This window comes from Mirounga leonina, unplaced genomic scaffold (assembly GCF_011800145.1).
Source record: "Mirounga leonina isolate KUSES-001 unplaced genomic scaffold, KU_Mleo_1.0 Mir_95, whole genome shotgun sequence".
NCBI classification, from domain to species: Eukaryota; Metazoa; Chordata; class Mammalia; order Carnivora; family Phocidae; genus Mirounga; species Mirounga leonina.
Window position 1 is genome coordinate 25851623 of NW_023270865.1, and position 19130 is coordinate 25870752.

At 37.9% G+C, this 19130-nt stretch overlaps 1 protein-coding gene across 1 annotated transcript; it reads left to right on the forward strand.

Moving 5' to 3' along the window:
- The first annotated feature begins 357 nt into the window (after nucleotides 1–357).
- Nucleotides 358–19058, forward strand: TARS1 (threonyl-tRNA synthetase 1). The gene is made up of 13 exons (XM_034998764.1): nucleotides 358–596; nucleotides 5071–5151; nucleotides 6929–7119; nucleotides 10880–11003; nucleotides 12502–12623; nucleotides 13112–13229; nucleotides 13496–13560; nucleotides 13649–13727; nucleotides 14482–14628; nucleotides 15757–15855; nucleotides 16989–17155; nucleotides 18303–18465; nucleotides 18563–19058. Exons 1-13 carry the CDS (start codon nucleotides 540–542, stop codon nucleotides 18725–18727), a joined length of 1578 nt encoding a protein of 525 aa, XP_034854655.1. The 5' UTR covers nucleotides 358–539; the 3' UTR covers nucleotides 18728–19058.
- The last annotated feature ends 72 nt before the right edge of the window (nucleotides 19059–19130 follow it).

Genomic DNA, 19130 nt, shown 5'->3' on the forward strand with positions numbered 1-19130 from the left:
AGGCAGAGCAGAAGCCGTAGGAAACCCTGGGCTCTAACCCTGATCCGTCCCAGGGACAGGGAGAGCATTCGGGTCCCTGGAGACTCCCAGAAGCTTGAACCCAGCCCCTCCCACTCGCTATGGTGGCTGGAAAGGTCCTTGACTAATAGGCGAGTAAGCGTGAAAAAAAGGTGCACGCGCATTGAGGACTTCTAGGCTCTCGGAGGGGTTAAATCCTGCACCCGCAGGGAGTACAGGTTTAGCGCCCGCGGATCCCTTTCCCAGGCCGCCGCACTCTGTTTTCCGAAGGAAAAACCAAGTTTTTCCATTGGTTTAGAGACGGAAGGACCCGCCTTCCCCAGTTGTCGATTGGCTGCCCGTTCTCCCAACGGATTGGGAGGCGGGGCTTGGGCGCTTTCCGATTGCATCAGCGGGTCCTTTCCGGGCCACGTGGCGCAAGCGCAGTGTTCCCGGGGCCCTAGCCCGCTTTTGACTGGCTTCGGCTCCCCTCTCTTCCAGAGCGTCGCTTTTGGGTTCCGTCTTTCCTTCGTGGTTTGTTGATGTCGGAGAAGAAGGACAGGAGCCCTTCAGGGAAGATGGGAGACGAGGAGAAGTCGGTGAGCGAACTGAGTGGGTCCCGGAGGCAGGCTGGGGCTCTGCGTGGTGTCCACGGTGCCCAACCGGGCAGGAAGAAGGAAGCGGCCCGGCCCGTGTGGGCCCCGAGGGGGGCGAGGGAGCTCCTGGACGAGCCAGAGCCTCTTTTGGGCAGAGACTGTCCATTTATAAAGTAGGGCGGGGCCTTGCAGGTCATCTCTAGGTCCATCCTCTTTTAGCACTTGAAGAAACTGAGACCCTGAGAGAGGGACTAGCTTAGAGCCAGACATCTAATTGGAAGCCGAGACAGAATTAGAATCTAGGACTCGGGACTCCCAGAGTAATGTTTTTTACTCACTTTAGGCGGGAAGAACATTGCAGAACCTCATTTAATCCTAAAACCTTGTAGAGGTAAAGAGCTTCAGTTTAAGGGAGGGAAAAGGGAATCCCCGAGATCTGACCCAACTTACCCAAGTTTGGGTGGTTTATAATAAGTAAGTGGTAGAGACCGGGTGACCCCAGTTGACAAACCTTAGAGAGGTTACACACTTCCCCTGCCTGGTGCTGTAGACATGCCTTATCACATTCACACCTGCTGATCATTTCATCTTTGAACTTTCCCTTTGGTGTCATCCATTCCTTAGGAACAGCTCCCAGGTCACTTTCACACCACCAGAATGAGAATTTTTTTTTTTTTTATGGTCAGCAAATGTCGGGTATTCATTTTGCCAGGCACTGCTAGAAGATGAAGCTAGGCAGATGAAAAGGACCTAGTGCCTGACATCTAGGACTTTACAGCCTGGTGTGTGAGGCAGGAAGATAGTCATTGTGCAGTGTGATCAACCCTATGGGAATGCAGAAAGAGGGAGTGCCTAACCCTGCTTGGGCAGGGCTCCTTTGAGTTCAGTTAGGAAGTAAGAGTCTAAGTTCACCAGGTAAACCAGGCAGGGCAGTGCTTCCACAGGTAAAGGTAGCAAGGGCAGTGAAAAGGCACACCCAAAGTGTCTGTGAGGTTGCTTGCAAGGGATCAGCCTGAAGAGGGGGGAGCTAGAGCTCTTAGAAGGATTTCAGGAGATACTTGAAATTGTGATCTACAGGAGAAAGTTCTTAAGCAGGAAAATGATAGATGTGGATTGTAGTTTTTAAAGATCATTCTGTCATTGGGATGGAAGGTATGTTGGAAAGAGGTGAGGCCATAAGCAGGATGCTGTTGCAGTAGTCCCAAGTGAGGAGTGGTGATGTCTTAAGCTAAAGCAGCCTCAACCCTAACTCTCTGAAAAGATAAATCACATAGAAGCCACAATTTTCCCAGTAAAATGAAGATGTCCTCTAACTCAGGAATAGAATGGGGAAAATTCATATGTGCACATTCTAAACCGTATAAATCAAATTTAAGGTGATAAATGGTGCCTATTCATAGAGTTTTCTCTGTTTATATTTTTTCACTTAAATATGGTATCTCTATTGTTTTGTAACTTGTTTACTTTTTTTGCTTAATAGTCTGTAGTCAACAACTTTCCATGTCCACAAATATTATGTTATGCCATTCTTAATTGAAGGTTATGTAGAGCTAACAAATACATGATTTTCTCTTCTGTAATAATTTGCAATACCTAATATTTATCGAATGCTAACTGTGGATCTGGTACTATATTATACATTACATGCATTAACTCAACGTTTTCAATCCTTATATAACTATGAAGAAGGTTCTGTTATTATCCTCATTATACAGATGAGGAAATAGGCAAAGAATAAGTAAGTACCTTACTCAAACCCAATATTCTGTAACAGTACTCATAGCTCTGGTGCTGTCCTGCCTCCTGTCCCCTGCCTAGAAATGAGTCAGGGACAGATACTACATCAAACTATTGGACTTCAGTACTAGACCAGCTGTCCCAGTCCCTGGGGTTGAATTTAATTACACTACACTCTGTAGGTACTTTTCCTTCAACTCCTAAATATCCCTGAGGAAGGTAATTCTGTAGCTTCCCTTCACAGTCCCAACTGTGTTCCAACTTTTGGATTGAAATTTTAGATTGCTTATACATAGATACACGATGCATAAATTCACATATTTTTGTTCTGTTTTTGTTGGAAATAGAGAACAGTTGCCCAACATCTTCCTAATTGTTGTAGTAAAGATGGGATGGAGCTCAGGGTTCTAGAGAAACCTGTTTCAATGTCCTGGCTTTACTACTTACTAGCTGTATACAGATAGGCAAAATACTTTACCCTCCTTGGGCCCGTATTCTCATTTATAAAAAAAGAGGCATTTAGAACACAGAAAACCTTTCTGTTAATTTTCACCTTCTTTTCCACTACTCCTGTTCATTGGGCAGATATCCATATGACCAAAGCCAAAAACATACACTCCGAAAAGTAGAAGTGTCTCATTCTTTTTCCATTGTAAACCTGCACACATCTGCAATTAAATTTCATCCCTCTTACCAGAGATACTTGACTAGTTGCATCATTTCTACAGTAGAGCAAAGGCATATAGAGAATCTTGTAACCCTGTTGGTTAGTGCTTTATTGATTAGAATAGGCTTGAATTATGTTAATTATTTATCTATTGACTATAAATGAACCTGAGAAGTTTGTGAAATCCAGAATCCCAGAGTGGGAAAAGTTTTAGCTCAGCTTGAAATTGGAAGTCATATATTTTTTAATTTAGTTTAATTTTTAAGTTATACAAGTAATACATTTCAAAATGTCCGACTGTTAAATGGATAAATAATGGAATATTATTTGGCAATAAAAAAAAGAATGAAGTACTGATATATGTAACATGAATGATCTTGAAATCATGCTAAGTGAAAGAAACCAGTCACAAAAGACCACATTTGTATGCTTCCATTTATATGAAGTGCCTGGAATAGGCAAATATATAGAAACAGTAGATTAGTGGTTGCCAGGGGCTGGGGAGAAGAGAAAATGGAGTGACTGCTAATGGATACAGTGTTTCCTTTTGGGGTGATGAAAATGTTTTAAAATTGATCTTGGTGATGGTTGAATGAATACATTAAAAACCACTGAATTGTGTACTTTATATGGGTGAATTGTATGGTGTAGGATAATGTCTCAATAAAACTGCTAGGAAAAAAAAAGACCACAAACATAGAAAACTATAATAAAGTCCCCCCTTCTTATTCCCAGTTCTACCCTCAAAACTCCTTCACTGCTGATCATCACTTCCCTCTTTAGGGTGAACCACTGTCAGCACCTGATTGGGTATCTTTCCTGTGACTTAATGTGTGAACCTAGAAAAATCATCTAGTTTTTTCCCATTTAATTATATGTGTAAAATGGGAATGATAATAATATCAATCTCACAGGGTTGCCAAGAAATAGATGCGATTGTTTGTGGGGAACTTTGTACATTGTAAAACTTTTTGTAGTGCAATTTGCTTTAGAATGTTTCTGTCTGAGCAGTGAAGTAAAGAATTCATTTCTGTGAAGATACTCTTCACAGTATCCCATAATGAATTTCAGGGATTCTTGACCTTGTGAACTGGATAATTCTCTGTTTGGGAAGGCTGACCTGTGCATTGTGGGATGTTTAATAACATCCCTGGTCTCTAGCCACTGGATGCCAGTTGCACCCCCCCCCCCCCCCCCAGTTGTGACAACCAGTATCAGCAGACATTGCCAGGTATCCGCTAGGGGGCAAAATTTCTTCTGGTTGACAACCACCAGTATAGACCAACTCTACACTGGTTGCCTTTTTGCACAGGACTTACTGCTTTAAAACTTTCTATGCCTTCATGTACTTCTAATTAAAGTCCACATTCTTTATGGTAACTCCATAACCTTTAGTGTTTGCTTCTGTCTAAGCCCTAGTCTGTCTTAACTGACATGATTTCCTAAAACAATCTGTTTTTGTCAGCCTGGTTTTGTCATTCTCTCCCATTTTTTTCTCATTCTCTGTCTCAACATTTCCAACAATTTATTTCCTCCATTCTCAAAACCCAGCCTGTTGAAATCTTCATCCTTTAAAGTCAGTTGTCCTAACTTACTTAACATCTAACCATAGTGCTGCAGCTGTGTTCTTTCCTTCTCTGGGAGTTTCTCACGTGTGTGCCTCAGTTTCCCTGCAGAGATTAAGTTTGCACATCTAAAACATTAGATTTTTTTTTTTTCTGCAAATACTATTACTGAATAAATTGCATGCTTTTTTGTGGCCATATACTGAGTATATGTCCAGGCAAACCTGAAGTGAGAATCACAGGACAAGCAAAGTAAACGAAATGGGAGGACTTGAATGTTATCAGGTTACTCCTCTCTACTTTTTAAAGACTTGTCCTTATTGCAAGTTGTTAATTTGTCTTTGACAGTGGTGAAATCTTTTAGTCTTTCAAAATCAGATTTACTCCCCTCCCCCCCGCCTTTTTTTTAAATACATGCTAAAAATCCTCAGAAGTTTTCTGGGTGCAGCATGAAGGGGTGTCAAATTAGAGTAAAATATAAAATCTTATTTCTTCTTTGCTTATATAGGTAGGTGCTGGGGAGGAGAAGCGAAAGGAAGGAGGCAAGAAGAAGAACAAAGAAGGATCTGGAGACGGAGGCCGAGCAGAGGTGAATGTTTTAGAGCCCTCTTATCAAAGATTGACAGGTGGCAGGAGCTGTCTCACACTTACTCTGTATGAGATTGTAATGGTTTACATGGCACTAGGTGGAACACTTGGAGAAGAATTAGGAAAGTCAGGGTGGAAAAAGATTTGCAGCTATTTATTATTGAAAAAGGAAAACAACATTGAAGTACAATTGCAAGATGATCTTTGGGATTAGATTTGGAAAAAAAAGAGGAAAAAAGTTGGAAAGAAGGGGATTGGTAATTACTCAGTTGCCAGATTGGATGCCAGCTGTCTGATCATTTCATTCAGTGAGATATTAAGAGGTAGAGACTTGATGTTTAAGTTTACACTGAATGCAACAGAAACCAGAGAGGGCCCAATTCCTTGACCCATCACACTGTTTTCACAAGGACTTGCCACTAGGGTTTGGTTTTGAGCCAGATAGATCTCCTTGAGACCTCTCCATTGTAAAGAAAATGCTTACAGTTCCCCCAGCGCACACTGAGAGGAGGTAGTATTTCAAAAGTCAGCCCAGAATCAACCTGATTTCTGGGTATTCTGCTTTAGGAGGCAGTTAAGCTCGTCTTCCCACTTTATTTTTGAAGTTGAACTGCTGTGAACCATGTTTCAGTTTTTGCTTTAGTCATTGCATTTTATTAGAGACTCCTTAGAAAACTACCAGGACGCAGAAGCACAAAGGAGCAGGCTTTGTAGAAGTGTCCTGTAGCACATAAACTGGCTTTACAGAGCTGCTCTTACTAATGCTGCGTTGGTAAATTTCTAGTGCTTTCATTTACTGAAGGGTCATTTTGTAGGTGATCAGGAACTAAGTGTTGCTTACAGCCCTACCTAACCACTTCTCTTAGGTTTTGTCCATTTAGTCCACTGTAATTGTGGGGGAAATTGTTGATTGTGAATTTTAAAATTTGCAAGTAAATAGAAAACTGTGTATGTTTCCTCATCTGTTTTTCATGGTTTCAGTACAGTGGTACGTGTTATTCCGTCACAGCTTGAGAATTAGCCTGCAAAGAGGAAACAAAAGGTGCAATTAAAGGACCCTTCTGATTAGAGTATTTTAAGTACAAAATGTGACCATATGTGTCTTAAATGATCTGTCTGGAAAAAAGTTCACCGTGAGCTGTCTAAGACCTTTCTTCCTCCTCTCTGCTCCCATCACTTGTGTACTTGTCTTACCTCCCTTTTCAGGGCAATGTGCAGGTATTATTCTTCTCTTTGAATTCAGAGGGAATTTTCTGTGAATGGGAGCCCGTAAGTAAAATGAATTTATAGTTGATTAGTTAAGAATTGTAAGTGAACGTATAGTCTGACCAGCTGTACAGACCATCCCTTGAACAAGATTGAAACAAGATGGAAAAGCCATTTTATTTCTAGTATTGTTTATAGCTGTATGTGTCATTTGATTAGAAAAGACCTTCAGAGAATGTCTTAAAAGGAACAAAATCACCTTATGCAAATAGCAAATGGTAATAATTGTCCATTTAAGATATTAACAGCCCACGTGTCTGTTGTTACTTGTATTTTTCTATTTTTTAAAAAATGCTTATAGTAAAAATTATAAGAAGACAGCATTTAATTCTTTTTCTTACCTTAATTTAGGACATGATTAAGCCAGTGCTTAGTGATTTGGGCAATCCATTTACCGTGTTGCATTAGTAATCATAATTTTTGTATTGTCTGTTTTTATTATTTCTTTCTTTTTTCTAAAAAGGAAAGCAAGTATTTACTGATCATTTATTTCCTCATTTGTTGTCTTGCAGTTGAATCCTTGGCCTGAATATATTAACACACGTCTTGAGATGTATAATAAACTAAAAGCAGAACATGATTCCATTCTAGCAGAGAAGGCAGAAAAAGATAGCAAGCTGATTAAAGTCACTCTGCCTGATGGTAAACAGGTCAATGCAGAATCCTGGAAAACTACACCATATCAAATTGCTTGTGGAATTAGGTATAAGCTACACCTATCTTGACCTTCTGTTGTTTGTAACTAAATTTTTTTATTGTCAAGTTTTATCTTCATAATATTTTTATGTTACTGTTTGTATTTTTAATGTTTAATTTATATTATTTGGGATTTTAAAAAATCAAAATGATGTGGAGCTCTATACTCAAGATTCAAAGTTAAGGGGCGCCTGGGTGGCTCAGTTGGTTAAGTGTCTGCCTTCGGCTTAGGTCATGAGCCCAGGGTCCTGGGATTGAGCAGGGAGCCTGCTGCTTCTCCCTCTGCTTGCTGCTCCCCCTGCTTGTGCGTGCCTGCGCGCTCTCTCTCTCTGTCAAATAAATAAATAAAATCTTTAAAAAAAGTTCCTTTGAAAAAAAAAGATTCAAAGTTAATTTTTGAGAGAGTCCACTTTGGTCTTATTTTACAAAGGGTTTTATATTATTAGTTCTACTTTGATTGTAAATATCACAAAACCAAGTAGACAGTGTTTCACTTATTTTGACTTAAATGTCTGTTTTGAAGTTAAAAATGAAGGTAGAACATCTCACATGGGGACGTTAAGAAGCTAATATAGGACACGTGAAAATAATGTACTATTTTTAATAAATTCAAAGGACCATGTCTGATCTTAAAACTTGTATTGGATTGAGAGAAATAACTGAGAATTAGATGCATACTTTGTAGTAGAGTCAAGCTTTCTTACTCTGATATGATTGGGATTAATAGTTGTTTATAGGAAATGATAAAGATGGGAAAGCATAAATTGATGTACATATCTAACACCAGGTATTGGCAAACTGTGGTCATAGCCTACTTTCGTATGGCCCAAGAGCTAAGCATGGTTCTTAAATGGTTTGAAAAAAAAAAAAAGAAAGAAAACTAAGATATGACAGAGACCATGTATGGTCCAGGCTGAAATATTTAGCCCTTTACAGAAAGAGTTTGCCAACTTCTGTCTTAAACATTTTAATTTAAAACACGTAAATACATATTCACTATATCTTTCACCCTATATATGTAATTATTTCTAATTTATTTTTATTATCTCATTATATGTTGATTTGAACCACCTGCAATCAGGCGACTGTCAAAAATGGTTGATTATCATCAACTTCATATTGTTGAACCTAAGGCCTAAAACAAGTACATACAGAGGTTTGGGAACCAACCTAGCTGATTAGCAGTAAGCCCACTATGCAGCTGGTGAGCGTAGAAGCAGTTGGCCTTTGAGCCATGAATCTTTATTGTGTCATGGACACTAGTTAGTACTTTTTACAAAGAAAATGGAGTGTTTCAGTTAATTTGACCATTGATTCTACCTAAAGTACTTATATCTTACTCCAGAGGAAGTAAGAAGGAAATTGTAATATCAAGGTTTCCATGTGAGATCATAAATAACTGGATAGACCTCTAAATGAATAAGTTCAACCTTGCATTTTAGAGGTGACTTTCAGGGCATTTTGATTAAGGTAATCCTCCGTTGTTGCACATTGAGATTGTAGCTGTGTTGGTATTAAAATTCAGGCTCCGATTAGTCCAGGAACTTTTTCTCTACATTCTACAATGTTGTCCTCCAGATTACATTGTAATTTTATCAAATAACCAATTAGAAAATATTTTTTTTGAGAACTGCAAAATTTAACATAAAGCTTTGATCCACAAGTGAGGGTGCTTTAAGACATTTTTACAAAAGTACAGAATAAATTCTTGCTGTTGTGTGAAAAATTATAGCATGAGTAACAGACTGTTGAAAGGTTTGGATGGTAGTTGTGAATACAGAAGGGAAGAGAAAAGAAGCCGTGCTCCATGTGCTTCAAAAGGTTTTTCTTTGAATTTCTATTTTGTTTTAAATCTGAAGGTTTAATTACTTTATCCCTTCTTTGGAAAATCGAAATGATCTCATATGGTCTGTGCGTATCTACATTTTCAAAGTAACTCTGCTGTTAGCAACACAAGGCACTATTTTGGACCCTGAGATAAAAGCCATTGTCTTCCCAAAGAATATGGAGAATATTAGTCACCTTTTGGCCAATTCTTTAATCTTCTGAAAACTTTTACACCAATATGATAAAATAGATTTCTCTCCGCCAAATCCATGTATGTCTTATGAAATGTGTGTATTTTTTTCATTTTGTTGGCTTTATATGATCTCAGAAGGAAAGAAAACATTGGATGTAATCTGTTGGAAATTCAGTGAATTTGAAAATGGGATGGGAATTTATGGTTTACCTTTTGTTATAGTGCTGTCCTAAACCTCAAGTGGGGGAGGTTGTATGTACTTAGTTGTACTTATACAGAGTAAGAAGAGAACCATCCAACACTGCACGTCTAGCCAGCTGAAGCCTTCAGGTGGTAGATTTATTTAAGATTAACATTACAAAGACTGTAAACTTTTCCTTCAAAGTATAGAGGGCTGTCTGCTTTTGTTGAGTTGTCTAGGCTAATACACACTGTTACTTCTCTAGCTACACATTCAGACCTGTAATCTGATTAATCTTACTCAGTTCTCTAGCCATGCAGCTTGCTGAACCTTTCTGGTTTGGGGTTTTTTTTTTTTAAAGATTTTTTATTTATTTATTTGACAGAGAGAGACAGTGAGAGAGGGAACACAAGCAGGGGGAGTGCGAGAGGGAGAAGTCGGCTCCCCACTGAGCAGGGAGCCCATTGCGGGACTCGATCCCAGGACCCTGGAATCATGACCCGAGCCGAAGGCAGACGCTGAACAACTGAGCCATCCAGGCTCCTCTTCCTGAACCTTTCTTTTTTTTTTTTTTTTTTAAGATTTTTTTTTTATTTATTTGAGAGAGAGAGAGCACATGAGAGGGGGGAGGGTCAGAGGGAGAAGCAGACCCCCCGCCGGGCAAGGAGCCCGATATGGGACTCGATCCCGGGACTCCAGGACCATGACCCGAGCCGAAGGCAGTCGCTTAACCAACTGAGCCACCCAGGCGCCCCCTGAACCTTTCTTAACACACATCTCCCTCATCCGGAATGCCACCTCCTCTCCTTTTCTGATCTTTCAGCCCTGATCTTTCAGCCCCTCATTACTTTATCCTCAAACCCTGTCCAGACTAATTTGACTTTTGCTGCTTTCTAGTCCTCAGAATTCCTGTGGCTGGTACACTTGGTGTGGTCTGATAGTGTGGTCTTAATCGCTTGGTGATAGTTTATATTGTGTTCTCTGTGCTGTGTGTGTAAATGGCTTTTTAAATCCATATTATAAACCAGTTTTATTGACTAGTCCTTTATTTTACCTATATGCTTATTATAAATCATACCATCTTAGTCATTTACAGAATTTATTCTGTGGCTAGCATTACCTCACAGAAAAAAATCTATTACAGATTTCAAGTAGGAGGGAGAGCAGAAGAGTTACTTAGTAACCCCTCTTTTTCTTTTTTGGAGCCTAAATAGCTTGGCTTTGTGGAAAACTTTATTTGGAGAAGTGAAAAGATTAATCAAGCCACTGAAAACTGTTTATCACAGTTGTGTCTGCTTAAATAAGAGGCATTGAATGTAAAATAATAGTGTTCTGGATTTTGGGGATCCTCTAGTTATACTTGGGTACATTTTGGGGGTTTGTTGCTTTTTCCATTTTATTTCAGAAAGCTATAATATACGTTATAAGTAATGTATGTAGTGTTAATATAGAATATATATAGCGTTTATTTTCCTATTCTTGTTCTCAGATTAAGTGTTGTACTACAAAAGACTCTTTTTTTACATTCTTTTGTTTATATATATGCTTGTGTGTATATTTTTTAAGTCAAGGCCTGGCTGACAACACTGTTATTGCTAAAGTGAATCAAGTTGTTTGGGACGTGGACCGTCCTCTGGAGGAAGATTGTACCTTGGAGCTTCTCAAATTTGAGGATGAGGAAGCTCAAGCGGTAAGTTTTTATATAGTAGTCACTGAATTTCAAGATAAAGGTTCACATTTCCAGTGTCTTCCGCTCCCACTGTCAGTGGGTTTAGAGTTTATTGGTGTCTCGTTGTCATATTTGAAATCTTCATTTTATCTTTCATTTAGGGAGCAGCATAAAAGAGCTTGCCTTGTGTATTTAAGAAGTGAACATGAATAAATTTATTTTCATTACTGGATAGTTCAGTGAGAAAAGTGTTCTGGTAAAGCAAGTAAAAATTGCTTCTGCCCTGTCAGTCAACACTTAAGCAAGATATATAGATTTTACAAATAAAATTGAACAATTCTTTAAACTACTCTCCCTATTGGACAGTTAATTTCCATATTTTCCTCATCTTAAAATGCAAATCTGCTTAAAAGCACTATAAAAATCAGCCTGCATTTGATGGCAAGGTTTTCTTATTTCTCCATGATAGTATACCATATAAAGGGAAATAAAATATTTTGTTTTATTATGATAGTTTACTTATGTATGTGTATCAGTGGTTTTCAGATGTATTCTGCACTCCTTAAGTTTTTAATGAAAATTTTAAAAATCATTTTGGTACCTTAACAAATCTTAAAAATGTAGTTGTGGATATATTCTGACTCATCTACCAAGTATAGATGACCCCTGAACAATATGAGTTTGAGGTCTACTAATACACAGATTGTTTTTCTATAAATAAATATCTGTAAGTATTTTTTGATAAAGTAGATGTATTTTCCACATGATTTTCTTAATAACTTTTTTTTCTAGCTTTATTATAAGAATACAGTATATAATACATATATCATACAAAATATGTGTCAATTGACTCTTATCAGTAAGGCTTCTGGTCAATAGTAGGCTACTAATAGGTTTTTGGAGAGTCATGAGTTATACTGAGTTTTTGACTGCATGGAAGGTCAGCATCCCTAGCCACTGCATTGTCCAAGGGTCAGCTGTATTGCCATCACATTTCAGTGTCCATGTTTGTCCTTGTGTTTTATAAATGAGTTGTGGGGACAAGTTACAACACCTTAATTGTTTGCGGCCAATAAGGAAAAAGAGAATGTAATTAAGTAATGTCCCACATCTCAGTAAGGGCCACAGCATAGCACATGGGATGTGGGACATAGGCACATTGTCTCCAAAGACCCTGGGTCATTACAGTCAAGAAGACAGTCACTTTGTGAGTGGCAGTTGTTTTCAGGGAACAGAATCTATCCCTTGTAATTAATGATGCTAATTTGAATTTAATTAGTTTGGAAACAACTAAACCAGACGATCTCTAAGGTACAAAAGCAACTTAGTAATTAAAACCCTCCTAAATCATTTTGGCTCTGCATAGAATCACACCAAAGTTTATACATTTCTAAATTTAGATTTTTCATGTCTTTGGTTTATTTAGAGTAAATTTTATGTATCTTTTTCAAGGCAGCCGTATTAATTGACAGCATATATGCCCAAACTCAGACCATCCCATTTTTCTTTGCATTTTCAGGTATATTGGCACTCAAGTGCTCATATCATGGGTGAAGCCATGGAAAGAGTCTATGGTGGATGTTTATGTTATGGTCCACCAATAGAAAATGGATTCTATTATGACATGTACCTTGAAGAAGGGTAAGTTATGTAACTGAATAAAAAATAAATAAATTCTGAATTACTCAGAGTCCATATATTATTTTTAAAGAGTTCTCAGTAAGGAAGGAATGATAACAGGCTTACTGCTTAATAGTCACCAAGTATTTCCACTATCAAAACTTGAAGTGTTGTAGTAACTTAGGAAGTGCTAGTAACTTATAAGAGCTCCTTTGTAGATCGATGGAGGTAGAACCCTAAGGTATGTTGGGAAATAAAGTGAAGCCGGTCATAGAGGTGGTGGAGGGAGGGTTCACTAGTGAGAAGTCTCCGTGATGACCAAGGTAGAAGCCACTGAAAATATAAAATATAAAAACAATAATATCTAGTTTAAAATTCTAATATATGATGCAAGGGTCTATTTTTTTATATTAAAACTCTTCACGTTTTTTTTAAAGAAATACTCCTCCAAGCTACTATGTGAGTAGAATAGAGTGGAAAGAGATTAATTATACTTCCTTTTCCTTCAGGGGTGTGTCCAGCAATGATTTCTCTTCTTTGGAGGCTTTGTGTAAGAAAATCATTAAAGAAAAACAAGCTTTTGAAAGATTGGAAGTAAAGAAAGAAACTTTACTAGAAATGTTTAAGGTAAACTGAGCTGTAACATACAGCCTCCACTTCTGTGTCACTCTGTAATGTTACTTGAAGTTGTCACACTGGGGTTTAGTGTATTAAATTGAAGCCTGTTCTTTTCTTTAGAAAAATGTAACAGTGTTTTTAGAACATGAAATATTGACATACTTATTTTCCTGCAGTGCTTCGATAAGATGTATTTTGAGTTATATTTTAGCTGTAGTATTTAGAGATAAAAATTAAAGGAGGGTTTTTTACAAAACAATTTTTCCTGTTTTTAGTACAATAAGTTCAAATGTCGGATACTGAATGAAAAAGTGAATACTCCAACTACCACAGTCTATAGGTGAGAATGTCAGTTGTCATTAAATGTAACTAACTGGTATATATGTCATTTTAAGTCTTTGTTAAACTTCCTTTCTTTTAATCTCTAGGTGTGGCCCCTTGATAGATCTCTGTCGGGGTCCTCATGTCAGACACACTGGCAAAATTAAGACTTTGAAAATACACAAAGTAAGCAATGTAACTTTAAAGACTATGTGAATGTATCTATCTGTATATGTTTAAACTTCTCTTGGTTTATCTTTCTGCCTATTTTTCTCTTGCAAATATAAGGATGGATTTTTTTCTCATGCTAGTCACTGTCTTTTTTAAGTGACTAGTCTTTTTTAACTGAAAGTCTGAAGCTGTGACAATTCATCACCAGAGCACGTGGGGATGGAACTTTACCGGATTCCCAAAACTCACACAGTCATGGTTTGAACAGCTTTGAAACTTAGTATTAGTATGTGCTTTTGCTCTTTGTTTGTCTTAAGTAATAATTACTTTATTTGTGCTTTTTAACTAAACTAGTCCTGCCAGTTTTTCCCAGTTCATAAATATTTTATGGGTGATTATTCAAATGCACTTTAAATTATAAGAATAAATTGGGTCATTTCAAGATATTGTTTGTTGGTTTACTTTCCATTTTTACTTAATCTTCTTGTGGGAGATGCCCTTGCATCTCATGTTTGTGGAGTTGTGGTTTGAGTGGATGGTTGAGAGGGAAATATTTTTGAGGGAATCAAACAGCCAGCTTTGTACCTTAGCTCGGCTTCAGAGCAACTGTGAGATGCTTAGTAAGTGTGCACCTTTTACACCATTTTTCTTGTCATAAGGACTACTATGAATTTGACTCATAGACCACTATAAGAAATAACATCTAGTTCGAAATAAGTGAGATAGTAACAAATTTGAATATTGTTTCATGGTTAATATTTGTTTTCAGAATTCCTCCACATACTGGGAAGGCAAAGCAGATATGGAGACTCTCCAGAGAATTTATGGCATTTCATTCCCAGATCCTAAAATGTTGAAAGAATGGGAGAAGTTCCAAGAGGAAGCTAAAAACCGAGATCATAGGAAAATTGGGAGGGTATGTTAAAAAAGAATAATAATGTTTCTAGGCTGAATTTTCTTTATTTTTATTTGCAACTTAGTTGTATTAAGTACTAGGAATTTCCTTTTAAAAAGATGCTGTAGCTTTCCTGTATTGTGCTGTATCCTATATAATCCATAAATTACTTATTATTATCTTACTGTTATCTTACTTACTGTTTACTGTCTATATTATCTTTCTAGGATCTAGTGCTCAGTACCACCGAAATACTCATTTTAACTACTATTTTTATTAAGAACAGATACTGATGACCTAGTTTCCTGTAAAAGCAGCATAGCAGGGTTTCATAGAGCTGGGAGATACTTTGGAAATTCCTGGTCTCACGGACTTCTTTTAAAGATGTGGAAACCAATTTCCCCTAGAATTAATCTTCTTGTTGCCCAAGGTGACATAGCAAGTCACCAGTTGATACTATGGTGTTATTTTCTTTATCCCTGTTCCCCTCAGTGTTTTCTAAACTGGAAATTAGGTTTGATAAAAACATGACGTTTCTAAAATTGGGTTCACTCTGTGCCATCTCCTACCCTGCTCTCGGTGGCCTGAAATAAATTGCAGTGGTAAGGAAGCACCAACAGTTGGTGGGGCCCCTCCCTGAGAATTCTGGGCGTTTGGTGGGGGAGTGGTGGGCCAGAAGGTAGGAGGATGTGCTGCTTTCACCAAAGCCCAAAGTCAGGCAGCTTCATCTGTGTCTTCTCTTTCATTATCGCTGTCCTTTTCCTGGTCTCCTTCCTGCTGCTCCTACTTTAAAAAAAAGAAAAAAGGAACAATATTCACATCTCAGAGCTTTGAGGAATTAAAACTGTGAGAGCTCCCACTGTGGATAGTTGAAAAGAGCTAACCCCTGCTCCAGGTCATTCTTGGGTAAACTTGACTGGATTCCGGAATGTAACAGGCAGAGAACGTACTTAATGCTAAGTTATAAATCAGCTGCGATTCTATACTATTGAATTGTACACCAGAAAAGTTAACAACGTCTTCTTTGATGCAGGAATGGCATACATTAAAGTATGAGATATCATGGTCGTATTCTGAACTCAGGAACACTGAAGTTTATGTTGATGTTACGTGCATATATAAACATTCTTTTGCTTTTCTTTTATTCAGGACCAAGAACTATATTTCTTTCATGAACTCAGCCCTGGAAGTTGCTTTTTCCTGCCGAAGGGAGCATACATTTATAATACACTTATTGAATTCATCAGGGTAAACCATATTCACTATTTTCTTCTGTAAATTTAGGAAAAAAGTTGATTATATTAAATAAGGTCTACTAAAAGGAAAAAAACAATCTTGTATTTGAGAAGAAACATTTAAAGGAATAAAAATGCAAGTGTGAATTAATCATAAAATGTTTAAAAAATTCCTTCCTCCTGGAGCACCTGGGTAGTTGTCCGTTAAGCATCCAGACTTGATCTCAGTTCAGGTCTTGATCCTCAGGGTCATGAGTTCAAGCCCCACATCGGGCTCCATGCTGGGCATGAAGCCTACTTAAAAAAAAAATTCCTTCCTCTTAATACATGACTTTGTCCTTATACATGGGTATGTACACAACAGAGAAGCTGGTGAACTTAAAGTGGGAGCTCTGTATGCTCTTTGACCATTTATATTTTCCTCAAAAAAACAAGTTAGTCTTTACATTGCTTTTTTATTCTTTATAAAATATGAAGTCTTTCAGGCTCAGGTTTGTAGGGAATAACACCACCACCATCTGCATACTCACCCCTTGATTTACCACACATGTGCACTGGGCTATATTTGCTTCAGATTTTTTTATTTAAGTAAAGTAATATGTGTAGAGTAAAGAAAAAAGCTCCCTTTTAGGACCCCTTTTGATTCATTTCCCTCCTTTCCTAGAAGAAACTAGTATTTGAAGTTAGCATAGATTCATGTTATTTTATATCTACCCCATACATATGTACCCTAAATTATTTATGTGTTTGTGTAGTTCAAATTTACATACGTGAAGTCTCATTGTGTATCAGTCTTCATAATTCAAAAAATCATATTTTAAAAATCCTGTTTATTTTCACTTGTTACTTACTCTGTTCTTTAACTACCACACTAGGCCCATTCCTTTATTGGTGGACACTGGTGTGATTTCTAATTTTCTCATATTAGTGATTGTACAGTAGTAGCATTGTTTTGATAGCCCTCCTTATGTGTGTGCAGGAGTTTCTTCTTTCATATATACCTCCAAGTAGAATTTCTATATTATAACGTATGTGTATCTTGAATTTCACTAGATCCTAGTATAAAACTGCTCTTTAAATTTTACTCCCACCAGAAATAAGAACTTCTCTATTTCCTACATGTGTATTGTGTTTGTTTTCTAACAGAGCGAATATAGGAAACGAGGATTCCAGGAGGTGGTCACCCCAAACATCTACAACAGCCGACTCTGGATGACATCGGGCCACTGGCAGCACTATAGTGAGAACATGTTCTCCTTTGAGGTGGAGAAGGAGCTATTTGCTCTGAAACCCATGAACTGCCCCGGACACTGGTATTTAGCAGCTTTGAGTTCCTATTAAAGATTTTCCCATGCTGCAGTTGGTCCTGGTATGCTCTCCCTCCTTTGAAAGAATTTTTGTTTAAAACAAATTATGGAATCAGAAGAATATTTCATTGTAACTTTGTTGTGATATTATAACATCTTTCCTGCCGAGTTAGAGCCTCAGATATGTAGACATTCAAGAATGGCAGTGGGATAATAGCAGCGAACAGGTAGAATATAAAACAGGTAGACTGAATGTGGGCATGGCCAGTTCTCTAGAATTTTTTTTTTCTTAAACATGTTCTTTTAAAACCTGCTAATGAATTGACATACTTGGGAGATCTTCCTTGCTTTGCAGTTATTTCACTTTCTATCCTTGAAAGTTAGACGAAGAGTGACTTCAGGGGAATACTAGGGAGAGCAGTGGCTGCCGGTGGCTCGGTATCTCCAGCTCCTAGCAGCAAGGCCTCGAAGGTGACGGGGGAGGGGAATCTCCCTAAGGGAACTGGGTTGTAAGTCAGCGGGCCAGCTGGCTTTGTTCTTAGTTTTCCCAGATTCTCTAAAGTTGCTGAAGCACCTTCAGACAGAACTGAAGCAGTTTTGGGAGTGACAAGAAGGCACAGTCTTTAGTTTCCAGTGTATTAAATGATTAGTATGGAGCTAAGATTTTTTTTTTTTTTTAAGATTTTATTTATTTATTTAAGAGAGAATGAGATAGAGAGAGAGCATGAGAGGGGGGAGGGTCAGAGGGAGAAGCAGACTCCCTGCCGAGCAGGGAGCCCGATGTGGGACTCGATCCAGGGACTCCAGGATCATGACCTGAGCCGAAGGCAGTCGCCTAACCAACTGAGCCACCCAGGCGCCCCAAGATTTTTTTTTTTAATATGAGCATTAAAGGCAGTCCTCAAGTTAATGGAAATATTGAGCACAAGGATTTGACTCCAGACCCATGGGAATCAGTTTTTATTTTCTCTTAGTTGTGGATGTTTGTATTATAATTTATTTGCTATGTTATTCATGCAAGTGCTTACATTGTGGTATGAAGTCCAGAATTTGAGAAGTGTTGCTTGTATAGACAGCCTTTCATATATTAGAAAAGTAGTTTTATGCTTGTGAAATTAATTATCAGTGGGTTTTAATTTTCTTTTTTCTTCAGCCTTATGTTTGATCATCGGCCAAGGTCCTGGCGAGAGTTGCCTCTGCGGATAGCTGATTTTGGGGTGCTTCATAGGAATGAGTTGTCAGGAGCACTCACAGGACTTACGCGGGTACGAAGATTCCAACAGGATGATGCTCACATATTCTGTGCCATAGAGCAGGTATTACGAGATTCTGTGGGATAAAATAATTTGAAAGAATTGTGAAAAAAGTCAAGGAGAGTTACCACTGTCTTTTTTTTTTTTTTTTAATTTAAAGATTGAGGATGAAATAAAAGGTTGTTTGGATTTTCTACGTACAGTATATAGCATATTTGGATTTTCTTTTAAACTGAACCTGTCTACTCGCCCAGAAAAATTCCTTGGAGATATTGAAGTATGGAATCAAGCTGAGAAAGTAAGTTTTGTTTTTCAGCATGCTTGAGTACTATTTGACTGAAATGAACTTGTTCTAAGAAACAAGGCTCTTTAAATGGCTAAAAGCAAGAGAAAATTGAAATGGTTCCTAGGTTTGAGCAAGCTAGTTTTTTTATGTATGATTTCATATTACAAATGGTTGAGTATTTTTTCAGTCATCAAGCTGTAACTTATAAAAGGGGGGAATTGGAGAAAGGTGGTCCAAAGATAAAAACTTTCAGTCATGAGAACAGCAGATACCAGGGATGTGATAGGCATCGTGATGACTTTAGCAGACACTGCTGTGTGATACACAGGAAGATTGGTCAGAGAGTAAATCCTGGGAGTTCTCATCACAGGGAGAACATGTTCTTCTTTTTTTCTTCTCTCTTTTCTTTTTTTTTTTATTTCTTTTTTATTTTTAAGATTTT

Excerpts from the sequence above, each read along its gene's own strand:
- TARS1 (XM_034998764.1), top strand. The coding sequence starts at position 540 with ATGTCGGAGAAGAAGGACAGGAGCCCTTCAGGGAAGATGGGAGACGAG. Across the intron at positions 5,152-6,928 it reads GAGACGGAGGCCGAGCAGAG|TTGAATCCTTGGCCTGAATA; the intron begins GTGAATGTTTTA and ends GTTGTCTTGCAG. Across the intron at positions 14,629-15,756 it reads ATCATAGGAAAATTGGGAGG|GACCAAGAACTATATTTCTT; the intron begins GTATGTTAAAAA and ends TCTTTTATTCAG.